We start from the raw sequence: 15,200 nt of genomic DNA, 5'->3' as shown, positions 1-15,200 counted from the left end.
TTGGTGCAGACCTGCAGCAGCATTTTGGAAGCCTCTCTCTGGACTGCTGCCTCCTTTCAGTCTCCAGGATTGAACACAGTATTCTAGGTGACCTGGACTGAGGCATGATCACCTTTTTCTGCTGGTTGTGCCTCTCCTTGTGTACCCATGCAACCCCTCTGACTCTGGCATCTTTCCTGCTTCATGCACATCGATACATCACCTGTGTACTACAGTCTTGGATTTATGCATCTTTATGCCACATCTGAAGAAGGGGCCTGTGTTTTCAAGGACTGCAGCATCATAAGATTACGTTGGCCCAATACAATATTCTGCAGCTCACGAATGATCTAGTGGTCTCTAGAACCAGCAAAGTCCTGCCCTTTGTGACTTAACATTTTTCATTTCAGTACAAACTTTCCTGTGGAAGTTCCCTTCCCATTGCCTTATCCACTCTGATGCTAATCATCTTGTGGCACACTGGGCGGATCCTGGTATTGTTGCTTCTCCGAGGACCAGCAGGATGGTAGTCCTCATACGTGGGTGACATCATCAGATGGAGCTCTGATGCGGAAAACTTATGTCAAAGTTTCTAGAACTTTTTTGACTAGGCACACTGAGCATGTGTCCATGCAGGTTCCCGCTCCAGTCTTTTTTTTTTCCGCAAAGCTGTAAGCATCGCGATGTGAATGAGCTCACTTTGGCTGTTTTTTGGCCTTGTGGAAAAAGTTTGTGTTTTCTCACGTTTTTCATGGGGTTTTTCTCGTTGTTCCATCACTGGGTCCCTCTGTGCCTTCCCATAGTGTCTCCTAATCGAGGTTTTCAGCGATTCAGGTAAGTTTCCTTTCGTGGTCGATTCCCCCGTGGCAGCAGTGCATCAGTGCCTGCCGGCCATCGATGTCCTGCCACCATCATTTTCTGTTAGTACTTCTTTTGTTTCGCCCATCATGACCACTTCCGCTTTTCAGCGATACCTCTGATGCCCGAGGACCATGTCCATTATGGATTCTCATGAGACTTATGCCCTCTGCCTAGGGGCATTGCATATGACATCTGGGATTGCCGATTATGCACCCAGAAGACCCCGAAAGGACATAGACTTCAACTCAACAAGATGGAGCAACTCTTCAGGTCGAAGAAGTCAGAGCCGTTAGCATCGGTGGCATCAAAGGACTAAGCCGCACAGATGGACACCGAGCCATCTACATCAGTGGAGACCATTGGTTCCATCGATGTCGTGCTGGCAGACAGACTCTGGAGACAAACCATTGTCTATCTCCTCCAGGCCAAGGACATCAGTTCTTCATCATTGGCCTTGGCACCGGGGAAGGACTGGGCCAAGCATCAAGGAAAGCCTCCCAGTCAGTGCACAATGCCGGGCTCAAGGAGGCACCGACTTTTGCCGTGAAGCCCCCAAAGTATTCCTGTGGAGATGAGTGCCAATCCTCCATTGGTGCCAGGGGTTTGAGATGGTCTCCACCGGTCCTGATGCCAGTCACAGATCTACCTAGAGGTTCTAAGGAAGATCCTTCCTCCCAGTCTGTCTTGGCATTGGCAATGATTGAGGAAGAACTGGAGCCTCGAATCCAGCTAGAGGTGGACCATGCGCTACAAGGTGTGAGTCCTGTGGCACTAGTTAGTGTCTGTTCCTGGGATAACAGCAGTGCCTGACTGGGCATAGAGGCCTCTCCCTATCAATATGATGGTCGTCGCCAGTTCCTCCTCCAAGGAAGCTCCACAGAGGCCAGCGGAGACTCTAAGGCCTGCCATCCCCTGTCCAGTTCTACCAGTGCCTGCACCTCTGGACATAGGCCAAGCAGCTAGGGACCCATCCCCTGTTGCCTTCAGTGAGGATGAGGAATCCTATGACCCCTGGGGGATGACTATTCGGTGTCATTCTTTGAGGGCTCTGATGGCCTCCCTTCAGACCCTTCTCCAGAGGAGCGAAGGAAATCTGTCTGAGGACTTGACCTTCGCAGGGTTTGTGAAGGTGGTGGCGGAAACCATCCTTTTTCATTTATTGACCAAGGAAGATGCCAGGCACAAAATGCTTGAGAATCTCATGTTCATGAAACTTCCTAAAGAGATCATGGCAGTCCCAATAGACAAGATTCCTTAAGGAGTTGTTGCTGAGGATATAGGAACACCTTCTCACAGTGCCTCCCATCAATAAGAAGACAAACAGGGTTTACCTCATCCAGAAGGCTGCCGGATTTGATAAGCGTCAGCTGCCCCACCAGTCGGTGGTGTTCGAATCCGCCCTCAAGAGGGCCAAGTACTCTCAGATTCATTCCTTGGCTCCCCCAGGGAAGGACCATAGAACAATGGATGCTCTTGGGAGAAAGGTATTTAAAGGTACCATGCTCATTGCCACCTACCAGCTCTATATGAACCAGTATTTGCGGCATATCTGGAAGCAGGTGCAGGAGGTGTTTGAGCAGCTGTCTCAACAGCAGCAAGACACGCTTGTGTCGCTGATGCATAAGGGCAAGGAGTGCGGAAAACACGAGGTCCATGTGACCTATGATGTGTTCAAGACAGCATCAAGAGTCTCTGTAGCAGGAATTGGTACCTGCAGAATGACATGGCTGCGGGCCTCTGATCTTCGACCAGAGTACAGAAATGACTTGCTGACACATTGTGTACTGGAGAGAATCTCTTCGGAGATAGGAGGCGGGATGCTGGATCCAACTTCTGGACCACCATGAAACCTCCAACAACTCTCCACCAGTATTCCGGACCCGCCCTCCTCATCCATGAGGCTGGCGAGACTTGGGCCAAGGAAGTCTTTCACCAAAGGAAGTACTATTCTTTGCCTCCTTGCTCTCGTCATTACCATCAGGGCTCCCTCGGCCAATCCAAGCAGTAGAGAGCCCATAAGCCCCAGCTGACTCCTCAGTCAACTCCAGAGACAAGGTTTTGACTGGCCGTAGGGAGCATAAGCCATTTGCCCAGACCCAGGCTGATGGACCCTCCAGTTAAGGGAAGGCTGTGGTTCTTTGTGAACTGGTTGGCCCAGTGTAACCTCGGACCAGTGGGTTCTGTCCTTTAGAGTACCAATTGAACTTATTGGGTTTTCTGCCAAATTGCCCTCCATGCCCATTTTAGGGGCTGGTAGCGCATCAGGAGGTGCTACTAGCGGAGCTCTCCTCCCTTTTAACAGCCAGAGCGGTCAAGCCTGAACCACCAGGGCAAAGAGGGCAGGATTTCTACTCTAGGTATTTCCTGATTCCAAAGAGAACAGGAGGACTGCATCCCATCCTAGACCTAAGGCCTTGAACAAGTTTCTAAAAAAAAAAAAAAAGAAAAGTTCAAGATTATTTCCCTGGGCACCTTGATTCCCCCTCTTGCAAAAAGAGGACTGGCTATGCTCCCTCAACCTAAAAGGTGCATACATCCATATCAAGATCTTCCCTGCTCACAGGAAGTATTTCCGATTTAGTAATGGGAAAACAGCACTTCCAGAACCGGGTGTTGCCATTTGGGCTTGTCAGTAACACATGCCTTCACAAAATGCCTATCCATGGTGGCGGCACACTTCTGCAGACTAGGAGTGCAAGTGTTCCCATATCTGGACAATTGGCTGATCAAGAGCACGTCTCAGATCAGATGGCAAACCAGTCTTGGATGCCCTTGCTCGTAATTGGGGCAAGGGTCTTCTGTATGCATATCCTCCAATTCCCTTAGGGGCGAAGACTCTCTTGAAGCTTCGTGAGGAAAAAGGGACTATGATCCGTAGGAGCGCCTGTTTGAAAACAGGATTTAGTCCCAGGTTCTGGGCATTGCACCTAAAAGCAGAACAGAGCTGAGTGTGTGAGTGAGGGGAATGCACTAGACAGCTGTGTAGGCAGAGGATACAGGGCTGTGAGACCAAGGTGGTCCCCTCTCACAGACTCTGTGATCTCCAGTAAATCACTTTATTACCTCCCTCTGTTGCTAGGATCCAGTTGAAAGCAAGATTCTTTGCTTTAATCCAAATTTCTTGATTAAGAAATTGAACATTTTTTGGAAGTTCATGTTTCTATAGTTCCAGAGCAGGGGGGAGATTGGTCTCAAGAGGCTGAAGGTGGGTGCTATGGCATGAATTAGACTGGAGAGATGGGGCATGGCTAGCTATGCTCTGTGCAGAGATGATCCTTGCCACACTCCAGATTGTTTGTTTGAAATGGTCCTCTCATTTTATCTGTGATCTCAGGCAGAGTATGTTTTGGGAAGACACCTACAAAAGGCCGCCTGTCTCCGTAGGCCCAGGCAGATACCTCTCCTACATAATTTAAGGTTACTGAGCTAAAGATCACAGCAGGCACATTTAGAGCAATAGTTATTCCATCTTCCTTTCCTATGCTGCAGGCCAGCCATCAACTTGATCCAACTTTGGGATTTGGGGTACCCCAAACTTGTCTGTCCCCTGCCTGCATGCAGCTGCTCTGTGGAGAGTCCTTTCTTGCCAGCGTCTGGTAGGAAGAGGGTGTCATGGAATCGCATGTCTGTTTTTGCCATTGTTTAGTGTGGTTCGTTGGTAACTAACTCTTCCAGATGGGCTACTCCTTTAGCCAGCTGATAAAAGTCCCAGTGTTGGGGACTGGTAAGTAAGAGATTGGCTGGTGATAACTGCCATCTTCTCCCATCTTCTCCGGTGAGGGCTAATAAAATTAATTCCTGAGAGAGAGGGTCCTCGCTTGTGGTGGGTGCTGCGGGGAAGCAGTGAGCGTGACATCTTTCCTTGCACACTTTAAGCCTCTTTAGCCTGACGCACTACCCAGCTGCTGGCTGAAGAGGTCAGAGGGCTGGGCTGGGCATTGTGTGTGCATCTGGGGATCACGCTCCATGATGGCCAACCAAGCCGTGAGAGGTACACCTGTGTAATTGAAGTAATTCATGAGTGAGACTTGACACTAAAGAACCATCCTCTGTTAACACCCCACATATTATTTTTTTTTCTTTTTCCATAGATTATTTGTGCTCCCCAGAAGAGAACATTTACAAGATTGATTTTACCAGATTCAAAATTCGTGACATGGAATCCGGTACAGTCCTGTTTGAAATCACCAAACCGCCAGCCTCAGGTGAGACCATCATTCTGTTTCCAGGTATCAAGCTAGAGACAACCCCCCCGGGATCTGTGACCTCCAGCAGGGAATTCTCTCCTTGTGCTTGTAATGTAATCCCAACTAATCTGATATCTTGTTAGTTGATTGTGATCCTTTGTAGACCCCCCTCCCCTTTCAGTCATTTTCTAACCCACATGTAAATCTCAGGAGGAACCATATCAAATGCGTCTGCAAACTGTCCCCTTTCCCACAGCAGGTGTATTTGTAACATTTTTGGAAAAGCCTGGGGGGGTGACAGGACCTGCTCCTGAGCCTGTGCTGCATCTTGCTAAGCATTCCCCCAGCTCCTTCTCTATGATGGTTTTCAGTGTTTTTCCTGGACTCCACCTGACTGATCAGTCTGAGGAGCTTGATTCCTGAATAATCAAAGTATAGTAAAGCAGTCACTTCCCTCAAACCCCAAACAGCCTGTGCAGGAAACTCATCTGGAACTGGTGCCCAGATGATGATGATTCCTTTTTTAACCGATTTTGCTTAATGATAGGGCATGAGTAGGCAACTCCGGTCCTGGAGTGCCACAAAATGGTCTGGTTTTCAGGATATCCATAATGAACATAAGAAGTTGCCATACTGGGTCAGACCAAGGGTCCATCGAGCCCAGCATCCTGTTTCCAACAGTGGCCATTCCAGGCCACAAGAACCTGGCAAGTACCCAAACACTAAGTAGATCCCATGCTACTGATGCCAGAAATAGCAGTGGCTATTCCTAAGTCAACTTGATTAATAGCAGTTAATGGACTTCTCAAAATTTATTATTTATTTATTTATTTAAAGTCTTTTCTATACCATCGCAACAGTTTACATGTAGGCACATAAGTAATGTTGGAGTAAGCGTATTATAGTACATTCTAACAGGTGCCATTAAGTTTCGGTTACATTAAATCATCAAAATACGTATAAATGTTTAGTGATGTAGATTCTGGCCAGGTGTACCTGGAAGGTACTTTACAGGTAAAAAATCTCATATCCTAACCTTTTTTTTTAAACCCAGCTACACTAACTGCATAAGCAGACTGAATTAGCCATGTTTGGGGAATGTCCTCCGGTCCTCTAGCTCTGTGTGCCTGCCTGAGTGTCCTTCCCCTGCGGTTCCCAGTTTGCCTCAGTCTAGTTTTCTCCATGGTGCAGGCTGCTTGTGGAGCTCCTCAGTTAGTGTTGCCAGTGATAGGCTACGAGTATACCAGTAGTTTTCTCTTGTTTGCTGTGGATACAGAAGGGCAGCAATGCCTAGACTGCCTGGCTTTATATTCTGCCAGTGCAGCAAGATTATGTCAGCAAGAGATGCCCATGTGCTCTGTTACCTCTGTTTAGGACTGGACCATGAACCATCCAACTGCGGTCGCATGTCCCTGAGAGCAAGGAAGCAGTGGCTGGCGAAGATAGAAAAGCTGAGGGAGGCAGCCTCTGGCTCATATGCCCCAGAACCAGCTCATGGATATATACAGTCAGGAACCCCCGAAGATAAGAAGGGAAGAGTGTTGCCTTGGTAGGCCCATCAGGCGACCCAGGGGCCTCGCTAATGCATGCTCAGACCGCATCGATGCATGGAGTGTCGGAAGATCCGCGAGAAGTGAGACCCGGGCAGGGCTCCGGCGATGCAAGTACATCGCAGCCGCCCAATGCACGCACCCGACGTGACGCTTGACGCACAATGCCACGCTGACGCACATGCATCAAAGAGGAAGAAACCCGATGCAGCGTCGGGGAGTCGGAGAGTCTTAGCTGACGCAAAGAATCAATGTCAAAGCACCATACATCCAGGAATGGTACATCGAAAGCCATAAAGCCTATAGACCATAATAGTCCCACATGTTCACCAACAGAAGGGCACTCATTGACGGCAATGTGGCCACCAGTGATACAGGGAGACTCTGTGCCAGACTTAGAACTTGGCTCCTCAGATGTGGAACCAGTATCCATGCACGGATCATCGGGGTCATCTTACTTGTCACAGATCTTCTCGGATCTATCAGCGACCTCCAGGCGCAAGCCAGAGGGGTTGCACCTCCAAGAGCCCCTGGAGAAGAGAGACAGGCCAGGCCCCAGGGTGGAGTGCACAACGGCCTGACCCAGAGGCCCAGACTCCGATTATTCTGCTAGCAGCAGTTCCCCCCCCCAGAGGAAGGGGTCAACAACCAGAGCCACAGGGGATGCTAACATCCCAGCCAATGACACAAATATCTCAGATCCGAGCTCAGTTCTTGTCCTCAGTGGAACAAGGCACAGTGGAGAGTGGAGAAGACCACTAAGGCTGTAGCACCTACAGGGCCTCGTGATGCCAGACAGCAGCCTAGAAGCCCCCTGCAAGAGTCCCAACAGAGCCTCTCACTTTCTGAATCAAGATACCACATCCCTGGAGTCATCCACTGGGTACCCTTCGGACCCCCCACAGGAGCAGCCGTGATCAGTGTCCCCGCCAGAGGACCTGTACTACTCCAAAATTGTAGAGAAGATGGGAGACACCCTTCATGTGGGAACTCATAAAATACCAGAGTGGAGGACTTGGGTGTCCTGAAAATATTCGAGATACTTTGCCCTCGCATGCAGTGCTGGATGAGGTGATGACCAGAGTAGGGAAAGCTCCGCTGTCAGGATCCTCAACAGCGAGGAAGACCGACCTGAAATTCCAGATGTGTGAGTCGCCCTTCTATGCAGTGGTACAGTTGCCTCACACCTCCATTGTAGTGGAGCAGCGATGAGAAAAGCAAAGAAATCAAGGCTTCATTCTAATGCTTCACCAGGGAGAGATAACAAGCTCCTGGATGTGTTTGGGAAACGGATGAGTCAAGCAGGCATGCTACATGCACAGATCCAGCAGCATCAGTTTTACATGGCCCAGTATCTTTATGAATGTCTTCAATCATTGAAACCACTCATAGGGACCTTTGCCCCAGGAGAGAATCCACCGCCACAGCTGCATGCGATGGAAGAAGGGCTGCGCCACTTGCTCTGCTCCATCTACGAGGCGTTTTGATACCTCGGCCAGGACCATTGTGGGAGTCATTGCGGCAAGGCGGCTCACATAGTTGTGAGCGAGCTCAATCCAGGAAGATGTCCACAAAAAGCTTGCTGATCTTCCCTGCTTCCCGGACAATTTGTTCAGAGACATACTGAAAGAGCGTGGCGCAGCTAAAAGAGCAAAGCATGGCAGTCCAGTCCCTGACTTCCCCGAGAGACAGAGCATCATTGAGGAGATACTACCATACCTCCCGGAGGTCACACATGCACCAGAGGGGGTAGAGCGTACCCTACTTTTCGTCAGCCTGCGTACCAGCCCCCAAGGGGGAGCACAGCGGCAGCAGCCACCGAACTGGAATTGACAGCGCAGCACACACCTCCTGCGGAGACCTGGGGACCCTAACAGCGAGAAGGAACAGTTAGATTTTTAACAATGCCTCGCTTACCCCCACCGCTAACAGTAGGGGGCAGAATATCCCACTTCTACCATGCTTGGGAGAGAATTATCATAGACTGCTGGGTGCTCTGAATTGTCAAGGAAGGATACACTTTGAATATCAGCAGTACACCAACACTTCCGCGGCCCCTACGACTGAGAGGGAGTGGGGCACGCGACAAGAGGGCCCTGGAGAAGGTGGTGGCCAGGCTGCTTCAACAGAACTGCATCCGCCGTATCCCTGTTGCCCGGAGGCAACGGGGCTTCTACTCCCCATATTTCCTCATTCCCAAGAAGTCGGGGAGCCTCCGTCCCATCTTGGACCTGAGAGCGCTGAACAGGTTCAATTGCAGGGAAAATATCAAGATTACCATCCTCCCTTTCTTACAGCCCAGCGACTGGATGAGTGTGCTAGATCTGAAAGAAGAGTATGTCCATGTTCCTATCCACCGTGCCTGTTGGCAGTACCTCTGCTTCCAAGTCAGGGAGCAGCATTTCCAATATAAGGTGCTCCCTTTTGGATTGCCATCCTCCCCCAGAGTTTTCACCAAATGCCTGGCAGTGGTGGCCACCCACCACCTACAGCTATTCCCCCTACCTCGACGACTGGCTGGTAGGAGCCCCGAGCCAGTCTGCCCTACAATGCAGCCTGCAGATCACTACTGACTGCATGGGGGACTTGGGCTTACTGATAAACTATGAGAAATTGCACCTGCAGCCAACGCAGGTTCTGCAGTTCATTGGAGCAATTATCAACACGAGAATCGGCAGGGCCTACCTATCAGAGTCCAGGGCACACACCATAAGGACCCTGGCAGCACAACTGCTAGTGACCAGACATGTGCCAGCCAAGCAAGTACTGACCCTCCTAGGCCACATGGCAGCGGCAATTCAGGTGATGCTGAATGCGCACTTGCATATGCGCAGACTGAAAGCACAATTTGCATCCCTTGTCACAACGAGTGCTAGTTACTGCAAGCATGAGGAAGGATCTTCAGTGGTGGCTGCAGTCCAGAGCACTGACCAGGGCATGCCCTTCCGACAACCACAGCACCAGGTTTTCTTAATCATGGATGCCTCCCTACAAGGTAGGGGAGCCTACATAGGCCAGAGGCAGACCCAGGGGCAATGGTCTCAGCAAGAAAGGTCGCAGCAGATCAATCCGCTGGAGCTGCGTGGGGTGCATTACGCCATGAGCACGTTCAGGGACGCCCTACGGGGGAAAGCAGTGATGGTTCATATTGACAATCAGACAGCATGTTGTACATAAACAAACAAGGAGTTCTCGGAAACTTTGCCAAGAAGCGGTGCGCATCTGGGAATGGGCAGATACAGACAGGATCTCCTTCCAGGTGACCTTTCTTCCAGGCGTTGAACGCCAGAGCGGACAGTTGAGCAGGATGTTCAGCTCCCACGAGTGGGAGCTCGACCAGGGGGTAGTTGACCGAATCTTCCAAGAATGGGATTGACCAGCCATAGACCTTTTTGCAACAGGAAGGTGCAAGCGTTTTGTTCAGTATACCCCAGCAAGCATCGCATAGCACAGGACACCTTCCTCATCTCGTGGAAGCAAGGACTGCTGTATGCTTTTCCACCCAACCCGCTGATAGCGAGAGTTCTGCAAAAGTATAGAGCCAACCTCATCCTCATAGCGCCGGCATGGGTACGGCAGCCGTGGTACACATACCTGGTGCTGCTCTTCGTCAGATGACCGCTGCCCCTGGGGCAGGCTGAGAATCTACTATCACAGGAAGGGGGATCCCTCATCCACCCCACACGCCCATCACTTCACCTCATGGTGTGGAGGTTGAAAGGACAGTATCATCATATCTGAACCAACCACCACCAATCCAGGAGGTAATGGTATGCTCCAGGAAGTTGTCCACAAGGAAAATTATCAGGCCAAGTGGGCCAGATACTCAAGATGGTGCGAAGAGCACGACGTGAATCCCTTCTCCTGCCCGCCGGAACGGCTATTGGAGTACCTCCACTCCCTATACCAAGCAGGATTAGCAACAGCATCAGTCAGCGTACGCGTCAGCGTGATCACTGCGTACCATCTTCCTCACGGGGGCACCCCGGTGTTCTGCCACCCACTAGTCTCAGTTTATGAAGGGCATCCTGCATCTGCGCCTGCTGGTCCAAAAAGCGCCGGATCTGTGGGATCTTAACTTGGTTCTGGAACAACTGATGCTCCTGCCCTTCGCGCCCATGGACAGTTGCCATGTGAGGTATCTTTCCTGGAAAGTCCTGTTCCTAGTTGCCTTCACCTAGGCCAGGAGAGTGAGCGAGCTGCAGGCGCTAGTGCATTATTCACCGTACCTACAGTTCCACCATGATAAAGTGACACTACGTACACACCCCTCCTTCCTCCCTAAAGTGGTTTCGGCCTTCCTCCTCAATCAGACCATCGACTTGCCGATTTTCTTTCTGAAGCCGCACAAGTCTGATACTGAGAGATGGCTGTACACCTTGGATTGCAAGTGTGCCTTGGCCTACTACAAGTGCCGCACTCACTTGGAGTCAAGGGCCTCTCAACTCTTCATTTCCTTTAACCCGAATGGCCCTGGGCTCCCGGTATCAAAAAGGACCCTCATCGTGAATCTCGCAATGCATCCTATTCTACAACAGAAGATCGGAGTCTCTAGCTACATCACCAAGAGCCCATCAAGTAAGAGCAATGGCAGCATCTATAACCCACCTGCACGACGTACCAATCCAGGACATATGTAAAGTCACCACATGGGCATCCCTGCATACCTTTACTTTGCACTACTGCCTTAATCAGCAGACAGCCTCAGATGTAGTGGTGGGATGGACTATACTCACAGCAAGAACAACCAAAGAGACTGCCCACAACCAAAGTCTTGGCTGAGACTCCCCTCGGCCTACCAGAAGGGACTGCGCATGGTGCCAGAGATCCAGTGGGGCGCTCAACCGTTCAGCTTGGGACTCCCCAGACAACATGGCTAATTCAGCCTGCTTATCCAAGGGAAACAAGAGTTGTTCCGTGGATATCAGGGTGAATTACCCATGGTAACCCGCCCACCTCTCCGGACAGTCTCAGCCAGTACAGCACAAGCTCGGATAATAGAATATGAGGCAAGCTGGGAACCACAGGGGGAGGACACGCAGGCAGTCACACAGAGCTCCGTCACCTAGAGGACAGGAGGACGTTCCCCAGACATGGCTAATTCACCCTGCTAGCCACAGAAAACACTGTTTACGCTAGGCGAACTTGCTTTTTTTCTCCGATTAGTTTTAAATATGCTACTTGCTAATTTCATTGAGTGCCCCCTAGACCTCCTATTATCCAAAAGAGTAAATAACCAATTCACATTTACCCGTTCTAGACCTCTCATGATTTTAAACACCTCTATCATATCTCCCCTCAGTCGTCATCTTCTCCAAACTGAACAGCCCTATCCTCTGTAGCCTTTCCTCATAGGGGAACTGTTCCATCCCCTTCATTATTTTGGTTGCCCTTCTCTGTACCTTCTCCACTGCAACTATTTCTTTTTTGAGATGCGGCGACCAGAATTGTATACAGTACTCAAAGTGCAGTCTCACCATGGAGCGATACACAAGCATTATGACATTTTCTGTTTTATTCACCATTCCACTATAATGCTTAGATCTTTTTCCTGGGTGGTAGCTCCTAATATGGATTCTAACATCATGTAACCACTGCAAGGGTTATTTTTCCCTATATGCATCATCTTGCACTTGACCAAATTAAATTTCATCTGCCATTTGGAAGCCCGATCCTCCTGCAATCTATCATAATCCGCTTGTGATTTAACTACTCTGAATAATTTTGCATCATCTGGAAATTTGATTACCTCACTCATCTTATTCCTTTCTAGATCATTTATAAATATATTAAAAAGCACCAGTCCAAGTACAGATCCCTGAGGCACTCCACTGTTTACTCTTTTCCATTGAGAAAATTGACAATTTAATCCTACTTTCTATTTCCTAGCTTTTAACCAGTTTGTAATCTATGAAAGGACATTGCCTCCTATCTCATGACTCTTTTTTTTTTTAGTTTTCTTAGAAACCCAACACCTTCTGAAAATCCAAATACACCACTTTTACTGGTTCACAGTTATCCACATGTTTATTAACCTCTTCAAAAAAAAATGAAACAGATTTGAGAGGCAAGACTTCCCTTGGGGAAATACATGTTGACTCTGTTCCATTAAAGCATGTCTTTCTATATGCTTTACGATTTTGATCTTGAGAATAGTTTCCACTATTTTTCCCAGCACTGAACTCAGGCTCACTGGTCTATAGTTTCCCAGATCTCCCGGAGCCCTTATTAAATATTGGGGTTACATTGGCCACCTTCCAGTCTTCAGGTACAATGGATGATTTTAGTGATAGGTTACAAATTTTAACTAATAGATCAGAAATTTAATTTTTGAGTTCCTTCAGAACCCTGGGGTGCTTACCTTCCAGTTCAGGTGATTTGCTATTGTTTAGTTTGTCAGTCTGGCCTACTACATCTTCCAGGTTCACAGTGATTTGGTTCAGTTCATCTAACTCCTCACCCTTGAAAACCATCTCCAGAACCGGTATCTCCCCAACATCCTCATTAGTAAACACAGAAGCATAGAATGCATTTAGTCTTTCTGCAATGGCCTTATCTTCCCTAAGAGCCCTTTTAACCTCTTGGTCATCTAACAGTCCAACTGACTCCCTCATAGGTTTCTTGCTTCAGATATATGGTTTTTATTATGAGTGTTTTCCTGTACGGCCAACTTCATTTCAAAATTCTCTCTTCGCCTGTCTTATCAATGTTTTAGACTTAACTTGACAATGCTTATGCTTTTTCCTATTTTCTTCAGATGGATCCTTCTTCCAATTTTTGAAGGATTTTTTTGGCTAAAATAGCCTCTTTCACCTCACCTTTTAACCATGCCGGTAATCATTTTGCCTTCCTTCCATCTTAATGCATGGAATACATCTGGTCTGCGCTTCTAAGATTGTATTTTTAAACAATGTCCACACCTGTTGCACACTTTTTAACCTTTACAGCTGCACCTTTGTTTTTTTCTAACTATTTTCCTCATTTTATCAGTTTCCCTTTTGAACATTTAGTATTAGAGCTGTAGATTTACATATTGTCCCCCTTCCAATCATTAGTTCAAATTTTGATCATGTTATGATCGCTATTGCCAAGAGGCCCCACCACAGTTACTTCTCTCACCAAATCCTCTTTCCCCTAAGAATTAAATCTAAAATAGCTCCCTCTAGTTGGTTTTATGATGTATATTCATTGTGGATCTCCTGAAAACCTGACCTGTGTTGTGGTGCTCCAGGATCGGAGTTGACCACGCCTGTACTAGGGTCCAGGTGCCTTTAATGCAAAGCTTCCCAAACCTATCCTGGTGACCCCACAGCCAGTCGGGTTTTCAGGAGATCCACAATGAATTACATGTCATGGAGACTCAAATGAATCTCATGCATATTCATGAGACTGGCTGTGGGGTCCGCAGACAGGTTTGGGAAGCCCTTCCTTAATGGTCTGTCCACATCTAGCAGCCTTTTCACTATAAATATTGTTGAAGAAAGTAATTTTACCGCATTGTCCTATCCCCAGTAATTGTTTTTTTCTGCTGCATCTAGAAAAAGCTCTGGATCTTCTTGGTTAAAGTTGTGTTGGTGATGAAGAAATTGTTTGGGACTGTTTTTGCTGCCTTTAGCAGTTTTTCTTTGCTTGCCTGAGTCTGGTCTTAGTCTCTGTAGCTTAATGAGGTTTTCTCGTTCCTTTCCTCTCATTATTTGAAACATCCTCTTTCTTCAAACTCACAATTCCCTGCTTTCTTGGTTTAGCCACTTCTGTTTTCCCCCCTTGGAGTACCACACTTTTTGACAACCATATAACATCTTCAGTATCTGCTGTTGGGTGGAGATACATGACATCTGCTGATTGCATTGGCCACATAGGAGAAGGTAGAAGGGGACAGCAAAGACAAGCAAACATAAATGCAAAAAAATCCTCCAAAATAGATAAAGCAAAACCTTAGAAGAAGACATTTTTCCCCTGGCTGGTGCCTCAGTTTATATATTTCCATTCCATGATTGTACCAATAAACTCTTGGCTATCCTGGTTTGGAAGTTATGCAGACCCTTATAATATCCGGGTTTGGCCTGATCTCAGATCCCATGGTCACTCACAGTCCCTGCCTGGTTAGAAACGCTTTTCCTAGTCTCATGGGGGGCCCAAGCAGGCCCCCAGATTTGTGCTTGTTTCTGTGCTAATTTCAGTTCAGTGTAATACTGGGGAGAGGGTGGCTATTTCTTCACCCACCCACCCCAGTCTGGACAAGGCCGGATTTAAGATTTTATGCTGCACATAGGCAAGATAGTGGAAATGGAAGGGCAGCGGGGCAGTCCCAGTTTTTGGGTGCCTTCAGAATTTGGTGGCCTGGTCCTGGACTTTCTCTCATTCTGTCTCACTTCTTGTCATTTTTTTGGAAATTAGTAGAGTTGCATTATCTCTGGGTATCTGAATCAGGTTGCTTTTAATTGGCCTGCAGCTTGGAATTATGTTCCTGATTCCATCAGTATCTAAAACTGTTTATTGTAAACTCCTCCACCCCCACCTCCTTCTCGCCTTTCACTGTTTCCATAATCCTTGGGCAAGGTTGACTACCTGTACAGTCTTTCTTGCTAGTCCCTCCCTCTTCTCTTCTAGTGGAGCTGGCCCA

At 48.3% G+C, this 15,200-nt stretch overlaps 1 protein-coding gene across 1 annotated transcript in view; it reads left to right on the top strand.

The window, feature by feature from the left end:
• UNC119 (unc-119 lipid binding chaperone) overlaps positions 1 to 15,200 on the top strand; it is a 32,530-nt gene that overhangs the window by 9,545 nt on the left and 7,785 nt on the right. The window contains exon 2 of the mRNA XM_029610945.1: positions 4,932 to 5,045. Within this exon, the coding sequence (XP_029466805.1) occupies positions 4,932 to 5,045 (114 nt within the window). The remainder of the gene's footprint in view (positions 1 to 4,931; positions 5,046 to 15,200) is intronic.

The sequence above is a fragment of the Rhinatrema bivittatum genome, chromosome 8 (genome assembly GCF_901001135.1).
Source record: "Rhinatrema bivittatum chromosome 8, aRhiBiv1.1, whole genome shotgun sequence".
Lineage (NCBI taxonomy): Eukaryota > Metazoa > Chordata > Amphibia > Gymnophiona > Rhinatrematidae > Rhinatrema > Rhinatrema bivittatum.
This window is presented reverse-complemented; position numbering and strand designations above follow the sequence as displayed.